Below are 12,566 nucleotides of genomic sequence, written 5' to 3'. Positions count from 1 at the left end.
TCATTAAGTTGTACATGTATGTTTCAAAATAAACATAAGGTCAAATACTGTCCTTTTATGATAGATATCTGACAGTTTCATGAAATTTTTGGGTTGTTTTTTTCAGGAGCAGTTCGAAAAAACTGTCAGCGGCGACAGCCACAAAAGACCTAAAACAAGAATATTTTCAAGAAATACAATAATGTTTAAATAACAATGAAAAAAAAGAATTAAATAGTTCACTTGATTAACTTGTTTTGTTGTTTATATATGTTTATGATTGCAGAGGTCAGGAAAGAGCTAAATGTTGAAATACAGTTGTGCCAACATAAGGCCAACTAAATCACATCGTTGGGCCAAGTATGGGCCATGGTTTAGTACAAAGGTCAAGAAAGAGCTAAATGTTGTAACACGGTGGTGCCAACATAAGGCCAACGAAATCACTACGTTGGGCCAACTATGGGCCATGGTTTTATGTGAATTTTCATTCGTTGGCCCAACAATGAGCCAACATGATGGGCCACTGTGGAGCCGATGAGCATATCCAAGTAGGCCCATCGTCAGTTTGACAACAATGAGCCAACCAAACCGGTGATTATGGGCCAACTATGGGCCAACATATCAATGCTATCTGGGTTGCTGTCTTTTACTACATTCAATTAGAAGATCTCCTGAACGCAAGCGTTTAACGTTTTTGACATCACCGGCAATGCCTTGAATAGCCTTTGATACCGCAAAAGGGTTCAACTTCAGTGGCGTCTTATCTTGAGTCTTGATCACTATAAAGCGTGGACAGAAATCAATTGATTGGGTCGGTCTGTGTTCTTCATCTTCACGATCAATGTCTATAGTCCGTCAACTTAACATTTGGCACCCTGTTTTTCACAATTTATATAAAACTCCTGAATATTTTAAAACACTACTCTGTTCATATGGTACTTGTATACCGTGACCTAACAAGATATCGATTTAAGTAAAATTAAAACGATTATAAAAGATTGTGCCTTTAAACCTGTCATATAATAATGGTAAAACTGTTGAGAGTTTGACCAGGGGTTAACGCACCTGATGGAAAAGCCAACAACACTGTAAAATGTGTGTCAGCGTGATATGTACATGCACGGGTATTTACATTAGCACGCTTAAGTGATGTCAAAGATCGTCAACACGCACAGGTTGTAGAGAAAACGAGGTTGCACGAAGATGACCGGCAAATCATCAAAAGAGTTTACAACTTTTTCAAGCGCGAGGCAAAGCGACAAAAAATTCAATTTTATTTCAATTGAATGTTTCTCCAAAAGACATTTAATGCCACGAAGATCTGCAAAAGAATATTGCAAAGAGTTATCTCCCATAACACTATTTCAGAGCCTGACGATGACATGGCAGTTAAATCGGGGACCGTCTGAAAAACTGCAAAGAAAACAAAGCTTGATGAATTCGATAGAAGGGTTGTGAGGGACGTCATGCCTCGGTCACATCGATCCATATTGTCAAGCAAACTTAAGAAAATATTGTTCTAAAGAAGACCATGACATCAATGTATCAAAGCCTACCATATGCAAGCTGTTGCTCAAATTTGGATATAGATACAAGAGATCAAGCAACCAGTCTGTAAAGACTTCAATGAATCTACTTGTTTAAAATGGATTTATGATGATTATAGAGTCCCTGTAGATTTATTTTTTCGGGGTCGTAAGCCATGGTTAATGTTAAATGTTTCATCATCCGAGCTCCCCGCCCACCACGGAGTATCACAAGAACAATGCTAAAAGCAAGCGGATCTCCGACTTGCAGCACCAAGGATACCCGGATAATATACTCGAGGATATATTCCACCAGATTGGCCCATGAGCCACCGCCTTCTGGGCATACGACTCGAGGCAAAAACATACATGAAATTGTGCAGTAGAAATTCATAAGTTCCAAAATATGCCTAGCCTTAAACATATCACCTAATAATTCTCAAATTTTGTGCAACATTTTACAGTTGTAGCACAGGGCTTGGCGTGACCAGCCGACTGGTAGAACCGGGCCAGTTCTACCACCCGTCTAGGTGAAGTAAGGGGCGAAGTGGTGTGTTGGCAAAGGAACGCTGATCCTGGAACCAGTGCCCTCAACCACCAGACTCCCGTCCACCATCTGAAGGATGGTGACAATTTATTAACGGATAAGTTTGAAATTGCCAATAAGCTTGGTGAAACTCTCGCCAAACATTCTGAGCCATTACGTGCAAGAATTTCAAATCTGTCAGAAACAACATGAGAAGAAGAGAATAAATTTTGACTCAGACAATGGCAGAGACTATAATGAATTAGTCTCATTATATGAGCTCCACACTGCACTTGAGCAAGCTCATGATACAGCAACAGAAGCCGATAATATACACTATCAGCTCTTGGAGCATTTACCTGAATAATGTTTGGAAACACTTCTAATTATTTTTTATTCAATATGGACTTAAGGGAATATCCAATCTTCTTGGCGTAATGCCATTGTAGTCCCTATTCCAAAGCATGGCGAGGATCATACTGATCCGTCTAATTACAGACAAATCTCTTGAACGAGTTGTGTCTGTAAACCATGGAATGAATGGAAAACAATAGATTAACATGGTATCTTGAAACCAATGACCTTATAACATATATTCAATGCGGTTTCAGGGAAAATCTTAGTACCATCGATCATTTGGTACGTTTGGAGTCCTTTGTTAATAATGCTATAATAAAAAAGACCCATGCAGTATCGATATTCTTTGATCTCGAGAATGTATACGATACCACCTGGAAGCATGGCATTTTGAAGGATTTACATGACTTCAGTTTGAGGGGTCGTTTCCCTCTGTTTATGTCATAGTTTTTAGCAGACAGGCAATTTCAAGTCCGAGTGGGTTCAACCCTGTTTGACCATAATAATCAGGACCAGGGTGTCCCACAAGGCAGTATTTTGTCTGTCACCTTCTTTAGTATCAAGATCAACAGTTTATCCAAGGTTTTAAATGATTCCATTGATGGATTACTTTTTGTGGATGATTTTAATATTTCTTGTCGCAGTAAAAATATGCATACTATTGAACGGCAACTGCAATTATGTATGAACAAAATAAATAAATGGTGTCTTGCAAACGGTTTTAAATTAATTTTTTAAAAGAATTAGTTTTGTTGAATGATTTGTAAATAGATCAATATTTTTGAATTGGTAGTTTAATTGAGCAGCTGAGATTGTGAGTGGCTTTATCCTCACAGGTGGATGAAGCATTGTAAAATTATTGTCCTCCTGTGGGGGTGCGTACGTCCAAAAACATTCAAAGTAAATTTAAACATACCATTATTTCTAACCTTAGGTTATGTGTTAATTTTATTTATGGCTCAATTGTCTAAACTTGCTGACAGCTGAACGGATGGTGTAAATCCAGCTTGGGTCCATGCAGGAAGCAAATGTACTGTAAGTCCCCATGGTCCCTAGTATGGTAATCTACCTTCGGTTGTTGGCAGTCTATAGCCTGTTTGATATTGTATCGTCTTGTATAGTAAAAATGTTTTTAAATATACATCTGTGATAAACTAGTTGTTTTACTGTACTTCGCTGACAGGTTTGTATAATATACCTATAATCATTATAAATATATAACTTTATATAGTCACAATATGACTGAAATATTGCCGATGTGACACAAAATTTTAACTCACTCCACGAATGTAGAGTATTTATTTAAAATGTGCGAACACGTGTCCTGAAATGAGTGAATAAGTGAATACTGCTTAATGCCGCAGCTATTCGCGGCGAGAAAATGTCTTTCGTTTTACAATACACTGAAAACAGTAAACGTGATGTCGAAAATCACTAAAATGTCAGTCAAGTAGCACATCAAAGGTAAAAAATTATCTCTGATATACGAATCTATATTTGTCATTCCGTTTGATTTCATTTAAAAATTGTTGAAATCAGGCCATTAGAAACATTTCTGAAAATTCACATACAGATGGATCATCATTATAAAAACGTATGGGGAAATTGACACATTCAAGCAAAATGTTCACTATCTGTTGTATCGCATGCTAGATGTTAAAGCTGATGACGTAGTTATCTGCGGGATGATATTACTGCATATGACGCAGGTTGACTCATGCTGTGTTCAAACCATATACCATAAAGTGACATTGGGAGGTGGGGGCGGGGGCATAAACCATTTGGTAACATTACGCCCATAAAGTAACATGAGATGTTTCATTTTTTGTTTAGTAAACACTTACATTTTATTAGTAAATGGCTTTATCCCTGATTGCGGCCACGTGGCCTTATCTTGTTGAAACGACTATTTGTCTGGACCGCTCCAAGAAATAAATACACCAGGTAGGATCCATAGTTTGCCGTAGAGTATGTGACGACTGAGATAAGACGAAGGCAGTATCTTAAAACATAAACATTTGGTTTATGTATGTTGTTCAAAGTATATCAACATTTCACAATGCCAGTGCCTTCAACCTTATCATGTAGGTAACTCCCGTCGACAATGGTTACCGAGCTTCCATCACGATTGTAATTTTAAAAGTTTTGTTCCAAACTTTAATTGTAAAACCATTTTTTAGCTTTGCATCTTTGGTCATGGTAATGCCCTGATATGATACATAAGGTGGTAAAACTTTAACGTGTTTTCTAGAAACACATGTGTGAAGGACACTGGCTGGTTACACCCAAACATGAAGTTGAAATCAGTCACTGACATGAATAATAAAAGCATGTCAAGGAACACAGCTTTCAAGGATAAACAATAAAGCTTACACCTCGCTCTGGGAAATAAAGCAGCACCACACATACTAAAATTTTTATGACGAGTGGGTGAAAAGGAAAATACCCGAAACTACTACATTAGCCTTTGCTGATGATACAAGTGTCCTGTATATATTTGATAAAACCACAGAAACTAAATACAATTACCTGTTTCTAAGAATCACCTTGATGTCTGACGAGATGGACACTTCAATCCCAGTTTTTATTATGGGACTGTAGATTTGGAATTTTATGTCACCATAGTCTACATCTTCAACCTTGACCCACACAGCAAAGGTAAAGTCACAAATGGACGATTGAACGCTGCCTTCCACTGGAATTGTAACAGGTCCTTGAAACAGGATGTCATATGCTGAAAACAGTACAATAAAGGTTAGGGTTGGTGTTGAAAAAAAAGAATTCAGCTAATATTTTAAAAACAAATAATCATATTTCCCAACAGTGACAACAATTAAGTGATATTACATAACAAGTTATAACCCAACAGCCACAAGGCTATGTTCCATACTTCAGGTTGTTTAGCTTTACAGGCCTAAAATCAGGAACAGATACCATGCCTTCAGCAAATATGAGAAAGAACCTGAGCAAATTTCTGCAGTATCCCCTTTACCTCCAGTCTGGTGGTATCATTAGCCGAAATATCCAGTGTACATGTATATATTTTGAACCACCATGTCTACCTTTAGAAAGACGTTCGGTCCAATGATATGTCATCAGGGTGGGGTAAATGCATGCCATTGTCTGACATGTTTATTCCCAAATAGACATGTGAAGGTTAACCCTGAAATCTGTACCTGTGTTACGGTTTAGATATTGCCGTGACAAAAGATTTGGGAGTCCCATTTACACCAGCAAAATAAAACACAGACAAGTCTACAATATTCAATAAAAAATTAAAGAAACAATGAGCAAGGTTACAATGAATGACAGCTCACAAATCTAAAACATTAACTACATGTCTATAATTACCACAGTCCTCAAAGTTGGTTGGAACATCTCAGCAACCAAACCTTATATACCTATCACACTGTTTTCGAGAATTCTAGTAGTAGCAACGCTTCACTACGGCCATTTAGATCACAATACGATCATGTAGAACTCACTCACTCGAATGAATGCCACAGTCTTTCCAGAAGCAGCAAACCGGAAGCAAAACAAACAATGGGATGAAACTCTAACTCCTCAACTTACTCTCAACATGTGGAATTACATGGCCTAAGCAAGATGCGAGTTCAAATCACACTAAGCCCTTTAAACTTTTGTGATCCTATAATAACGAAAAGTTAATCAATGTGACATCTTAATTAACAAAACAAAAACACCATCATAACACCTGCAAAATATACGTTCTGTGCACTTCACAGTAGATGTGGAGCATTCTATCCCATAATATTTTTTGTAATGTGCAAACAATGCTTACAGTCCCTTGAGCCAAAACCCTTTTCTTATATTTGTCTCTCTCAGAGTAAGCCTGTGCAGGACTACGTAAGTTACCATCTATACTAGCCACATAAAGAAACTGTTCATAAGTACGATAACAATGTCAAAGGTAAACTTTAATGGTGGGATCATGAGACCATAACAAGTCGGGAAAATTTCAATTGAAAAGTCAATCACAATGACGTCACGAGTCCACAAGCGGGACAGGGGTCAAACGACCATGTCACAAGCTCAATAACGGGTATGTCCACCATCGGCATTGAGAACAGCACTGCATCGACGACGCATAGAGCCTATCAAACGTGCAAGGAAGGCTTGTGGGATGGCACGCCAGATTCTCTCAAGTTCTGTTGCAAGGTCAAGGACGTTATCTGACGGATGAGGAAGACGGCGTAGACGTCGATCCATCTTGTCCCAAACATGCTCTATCGGGGAGAGATCCGGTGAATTTGCAGGCCAAGGCAGTAAGTTAACGTTATGGTGTTGCAAGAAATCCATAGGAACCCTTGCCGAATGAGGGCGGGCATTGTTGGAATGTTAACCCAGGGCCATGACGTTGCAGAAAAGGAATTGCCACAGGTCGAAGAATCTGATCCCTGTAGCCCACACCAATTAAGTTGCCCTGGACAATCACCAAAGAGTTCTTTGGCGTGCTGTTTTTACACCCCAAATCATCACGGAACCACCACCAAAGCGATTCCTCTCCAATACACAGGCCTGTGCATAACGTTCTCCTATGCGTCTATAGGCACGTTGACGTCCATCACTATGACAAATGTTAAACCTGGACTCATCTGTAAAAACAACATTTCTCCACCAAAACATGTCTGCGGACATGATTTCGGCACCACATTCGGCGAGCTTGTCTATCACGTTGTGTCAGGATGGCGGGACGTCGTGGTCTGATCCCGTGATGACGTAAACGTTGTCGAACTGTGTTGGGGTGGATACGGCGAAGTCCTGGGATGGTTAGGGCAGTCATAACTGCTTTCTGAAACCTGTGGCGAAGATGGGTCACCCTTATCCATCTGTCCTGTCTGGCGTTGTTACACGTGGACGTCTAGAACGTGGCCGATCGATGACATCATTTGTGTTCTGGTAGCCTCTCACCAGTGCAGAAATGGTGTTCCGGTGGCAGTGGAAATGTGCAGCCACTTGTCGTTGAGACATTTCTCCACGGACCATCCCAATGGCCTCATGACGTTGTCCAGACGTGAGCCTTGGCATGCTATGCGTTTCAATAGCCGTTTAATTTTTTGGACGATCGCAAGGGCAGGGGTTGAGCTTTCCAAAGTGACAGTATTGTGTGGCATTCATTTGCTCTGTTTCTCTTTCCCGGAATGCACGTGCAACAACGTATTGCACGTCTCAAGGACGAACCCACTGCCGTCACGGAATGTGGCACGTGCATGCATGTTGGATACATGTCACTAATCTCTTAGTTTAAATCCTTATGTGTCTACACAGGTTTGATAAATTTAGATTTAAAATGTTTGTATGCACAGTATATATGATCCATTTGTTTCAATGTGTGTTCAATGAAAACTAATTCATATTTAAAACACAATAGAATATTCTGGAAATAAATTGGCAAAATGCAATGTGAATCACCTAACATTACAATGCTTGCATTCACACGAGCACCCACCCAAATATTTAGTTTTCATGCACACTGAGAGAAATTCACAGGTCTCAAATTAAGGTATTTGTGATTGTATGAAACACCACATATCAGTACCTGGTGTAGTCACCATTCGCACATAAAACGTGCCAATCTCCTACTCGAATTCTTTGCCATTCCTCATGGACTGAGTGAGACAATTTCTGCGGAGTTTGAACAAGAGGATCGCCAACTCGAACTCGGCGTCCAAGATAGTACCGAAGTTGTTCGATTGGGTTCATATCGGAGACGAGGACGGTGGTGTCTTGCGTTGTCATCCATGGTAAGGAGATGACATGTTAATAACCTTGACCATTGCATGTCCCATTGATACAATGAGATCCAACTTGCAGTCATATGAAGCGCAACCCCATACTATGGGGTTGCATGGATCATTTCCTGGCCATGTGCCTCGTCTCCATTCGCGTCAATGGCCGTTGGTAACGTGTAGAAGACAGCGACTTTCAACAGACCAATGAACCCTAAGCCATGTACACAAATTTCCCCGTAGCTTGCACCACGCCAGACGTTCCTGCCTGTGCCCATCTGTGAGGACGGATGCCTGATCTAACGACTTTCCCTCAGACCAGCAGCCTGCAGACTCCTTCTGATGGTACTTCTGGAGACGGTACACCTACTCTCCATTGCAGGTGCAGTTCTCCAGCATGGGTCATACCTTTGCGTTTTGCCAGTCGAATTAGGAAACGGTCATTGGGGCCATTGGTCTTCCTAGACTTACAGGTTTTGGACGATCCTTTACTTCATCGATGGTTACATGTCCTCATATATACCATGTCGTTAATATTCACGTTAGCCCCGATGTTGTGACAGGACATTCCTGCATCATGCATGCCAAAACACGCCTTCGTGTATTCTCTGAAAGTCTATGTCTTGTCATTCCAACAAGAGTTGATTCTGAGGACTGTCCTCTTTTATATGCGTTAGGAATACTGTATCCCACATGCTGCAATTATGACATTCATACCCCAATGACCTTGGCACCTTCGAAGCACGTGACTATGTGACTCACAGATTTGAGACTCGTTGCGAAGCACGTGTTTTTTATGTGCATTCCAATATGGTGGAGTATGTGCGCCTGTTTAGATCAACATTCTTGAAAATTGCCATTGGGTTCCGGTGGTGTGTAATAAATGCTCATATGTGTATCTCCTGATATTATATTGTTAAGGGTTTCTTACCAGAGCAGTTTGATGCTGAAGAAACGCCTTCATCCAGTGTTGTTTCGCCACTGGGACACCTAACACATTCATCCATATGATGGCGATCTTGATATGTACCACGCGGGCATGGAATACAGGGAACTACACCAGTCTTAGAGAAAGTGCCAGGCACACACATATCTGAAACAATAGTTTAAGGAAGGTTATTTATTCATGCACAAACGACGTGGATCGAATATCCTGACTATTTCTTATCTGATTTAGACAAACGAGTGTATTTTCAATTCACACGAAAATGTTATATTGGTTTTGTTCATGTCCTTTGGTTCATATGTAATTTTCGAAGTCATATTGTGATTAGAACAATACAAAGTCAATATTGCTGCCTTACGCCTATAACACAGGCGGTGAATTCAGAAAAGAATCAGATAATGGTGATGTTGTCAAGATTCATAGCTGCCATCATTACAAGTTCATTGATGTTATGTGGCTTGATCATTATAGCTGACATAATATCAGTCATCGGAGAATTCCTGAACAATATTTCCATAAAAACAACTATTTGCTGCCGCTGCATACTTTCAACGGAAGTATATCTCCGGAAGACGTCTACGCCATGGAAAACCACTTCAAATAATGCCTATCACACCTACCTTTGCAAGATAAACTGTTTGTATTGGCCAGAGTTAAAGTGGTCTGTTTTTCTGGACACACTGAACAGCTCAGCTGCCCTTTATGCTCCTGATAGTATCCATAGGTGCATGCCATGCATTCGTTTCTGGTAAAGTTGAAGTAGGATCCCTCTGGACAAGGCACTAAAGGAGAGAGTGGGTTTATTAAATTTATCACTCAGGTTAGATTCAGTCTTCGGAAAAAAATAATATACATGTATATCACTGTAAACATACATGTGACATAACATCAATGTAGTATATTGACAGAATAGGGCACATGAAATTACTCTGACACTATGTGTTGTTCAGAACATGGATGGATTTCACTAAACAAAAACTGTGTTTGATACTCTCCATTTTAAAAACATTAAAATCTTTATACAAAGAGAACATGTCCCGGACCGAGAAGAACCGACTCAGATAGTACCAACCAACCACAATTAAAAGGCAGATAATGTATAACACGGGCTATAAGCCCAAATTTAGAAATAAGCACCACACCAACAATTCGATGACATCCTGATCCCGTTATTCCCCTTTTAGACAAAATCTAACCCGGATCTTCACATGTCGTTTATGATACAAGTAATTTGGGTGGAAAGATCTTACAGCTTGTTAATGTGAATCACTTGCGACAGCAAGGTCAACAGTCCAGCAAAATATGTTTGAGGCTGTGACTTTCATCGCTTAGGAGGGACGTCATATGTGTCATTTCTGCCGCAAACCGACCTTCGGTGAATACGATATCATGGGAAAATGTCTGACAATGGAAGTATTTTGACCAATGGTTACAATTCATGAAGTAAGTGATTCCAATCTTGGAGTTCCGTTTTTTTCAAAAGATCCCGGGTTTACCTTTTAAAAGATGGCTTCAAATCAGTGGGTGTTGCGATAACGGTTTGTCAAGGGAGCATCGGCTTTTGTGTTACCTGCTATGCCTACATGATCTGGGATCCAGCAAGAGACACTGCCACATTGGCCAATACTAAAGAAACGGTTTCAGAGTTCTAAAATATCGAGAATGATAGGATGACTATTTATTCCAGCTTGTTTAGAAACATCATCAAAACATGATTTACATATATGCGAGTTTGCAGAGGATTTAGGACTTCTTTCGTCTGCAGCTGTATTTATTACATCTGAAAATAGTTGTATGGGATCAAGAACATTCCTGAAATTGTCAGGTTAGAGTTAACCGCTACACACAGTTTGGAAAAGAGACCAAATGGCCTTTGTTAAATGAGCGAGATTGTTGGGTTTTACGCCACATTTAACAATATTCTAGGCTTAACACATTGCACACGAGAATTAAATATGGGCTTTCGGTGTGAAGAGGGCATGCTTTAGCCACTGCGTTACCGAACTGTTCCTTATTGGTGTTTGTTGAAAATAAAATCGTCAATTACTTTCCCCTTATTATTTGTATCCGTACTCTCCCAAAAGGGAAGGAGGAAGATACAGTGAACATAATGTTAACAGTTTAAATACTAGTATCAAGGGGATCTGGGCTATGGATTATGTCATGATTCACCAATATATAAGATCACCCGGTCGTTCTCTATCACTACAATAGGAAAAAGAATTGTATGAGCTGTACTGACGGGTGTTGATCTTGAAGTCCCTTCTATGGTGATCAACCTTCAGTTGTTGGTGATACTCAACCCGTGTTTACATTGTATTGTCTTAATTTGAACTCCTATTTCAGAGATAGATGAAAGTTATAGTTCTTGATATTGTGACATATAGTTGGTTTTACTGTCCTTCGTCGACAGGTTTTTAAAAATTGTGTATTTATAATGAATTTATATTCAGGGGTGTAGTTACTATTATAAAAAAACGCCCGGGCATACACATAATTGTTGCCAAAAGGGTTGGGCAAGTCCTCAGCACTATCTAAATGTAAAGCTTTCCAACCTATCGGGCTTACACGAAAAAAAGGGCTTGCCACGCGCCTGCATTAGTCCCGATATGGCTGCACTACTGCCGCTGTATAAACTGTAACTCGCTTACTCACTATATCTCGAATGATAACTTGTTGATTCATGAAGCTTCCACACGTGATATACCACACGAACGTGAGGCAGACTGTTTGTAGAGCCACATGTACGCCTCAAGACTGCGCCATTTCACCCATATTGTTCATACTCTATACAAATGACTGTAGATGCAAAACTGACAAGCCTTTACAGTTAAATATACTGATGATGCCGCATTGGTTGGACTTATTAGAGAATCTGAAGTGTGTTATAGGAATGAAGTCAATAACTTCGTCGAATGGTGTAGTTCAAATGTTCTACTTTTGAATATGGACAAAACAAATGAAATAATCATCGATTTCCGAAGACATACCATCTAACTAACCAGTAAGCATAGGTGGCGAGGATATTGAGTGAGTGAGTTTAGTTTTACGTCGCTTTTAGCAATATTCCAACAATTTCACGGCGGGGGACACCCAAAATGGGCTTCACACATTGTAACCATGTGGGGACTCGAAATCTAACACTAGTAATACATACAAAATGTGCAAACAGCGATTACACCTTCTATGGAAATTAAAACACTTCAAGTTAGATCAAACCATAGTGATGCACTTTTATAAAAGTTTTGTTCAGAGTGTTCTGATTTCCAACTATACTCGTCACAAAAAAACTAAGCAACAAGTATTTTCAGTGTAATGTCTTTATCAATCTCGGTAGCTTTTTTTGCCGACATGTTACCCTAACGTGAATATCTAACCTTTAGTGACTGTCAAACTGATTTATCTGATAACATTGACAACATCACCCGAACACAACCACACTCAGAAACAACATGCAAAATGTGTGGCATAAAAGTCCTACT

General features: G+C 39.7%; 1 protein-coding gene across 1 annotated transcript in view; it reads right to left on the bottom strand.

Annotated features, from left to right (window-relative positions):
* The window catches only part of LOC124288796, a 318,833-nt gene that overhangs the window by 201,314 nt on the left and 104,953 nt on the right, over nucleotides 1-12,566 (bottom strand). The window contains exons 13-15 of the mRNA XM_046725327.1: nucleotides 9,705-9,866; nucleotides 9,070-9,231; nucleotides 4,918-5,122 (exon numbers count right to left, since the gene is read on the bottom strand). Of these exons, the coding sequence (XP_046581283.1) occupies nucleotides 4,918-5,122; nucleotides 9,070-9,231; nucleotides 9,705-9,866 (529 nt within the window). The remainder of the gene's footprint in view (nucleotides 1-4,917; nucleotides 5,123-9,069; nucleotides 9,232-9,704; nucleotides 9,867-12,566) is intronic.

Source organism: Haliotis rubra, unplaced genomic scaffold (assembly GCF_003918875.1).
Source record: "Haliotis rubra isolate DU_JTF1 unplaced genomic scaffold, ASM391887v1 Scf425, whole genome shotgun sequence".
NCBI lineage: Eukaryota > Metazoa > Mollusca > Gastropoda > Lepetellida > Haliotidae > Haliotis > Haliotis rubra.
Note: the sequence above shows the minus strand (reverse complement) of the source record. Positions and strands in the feature narration are given on the sequence as shown.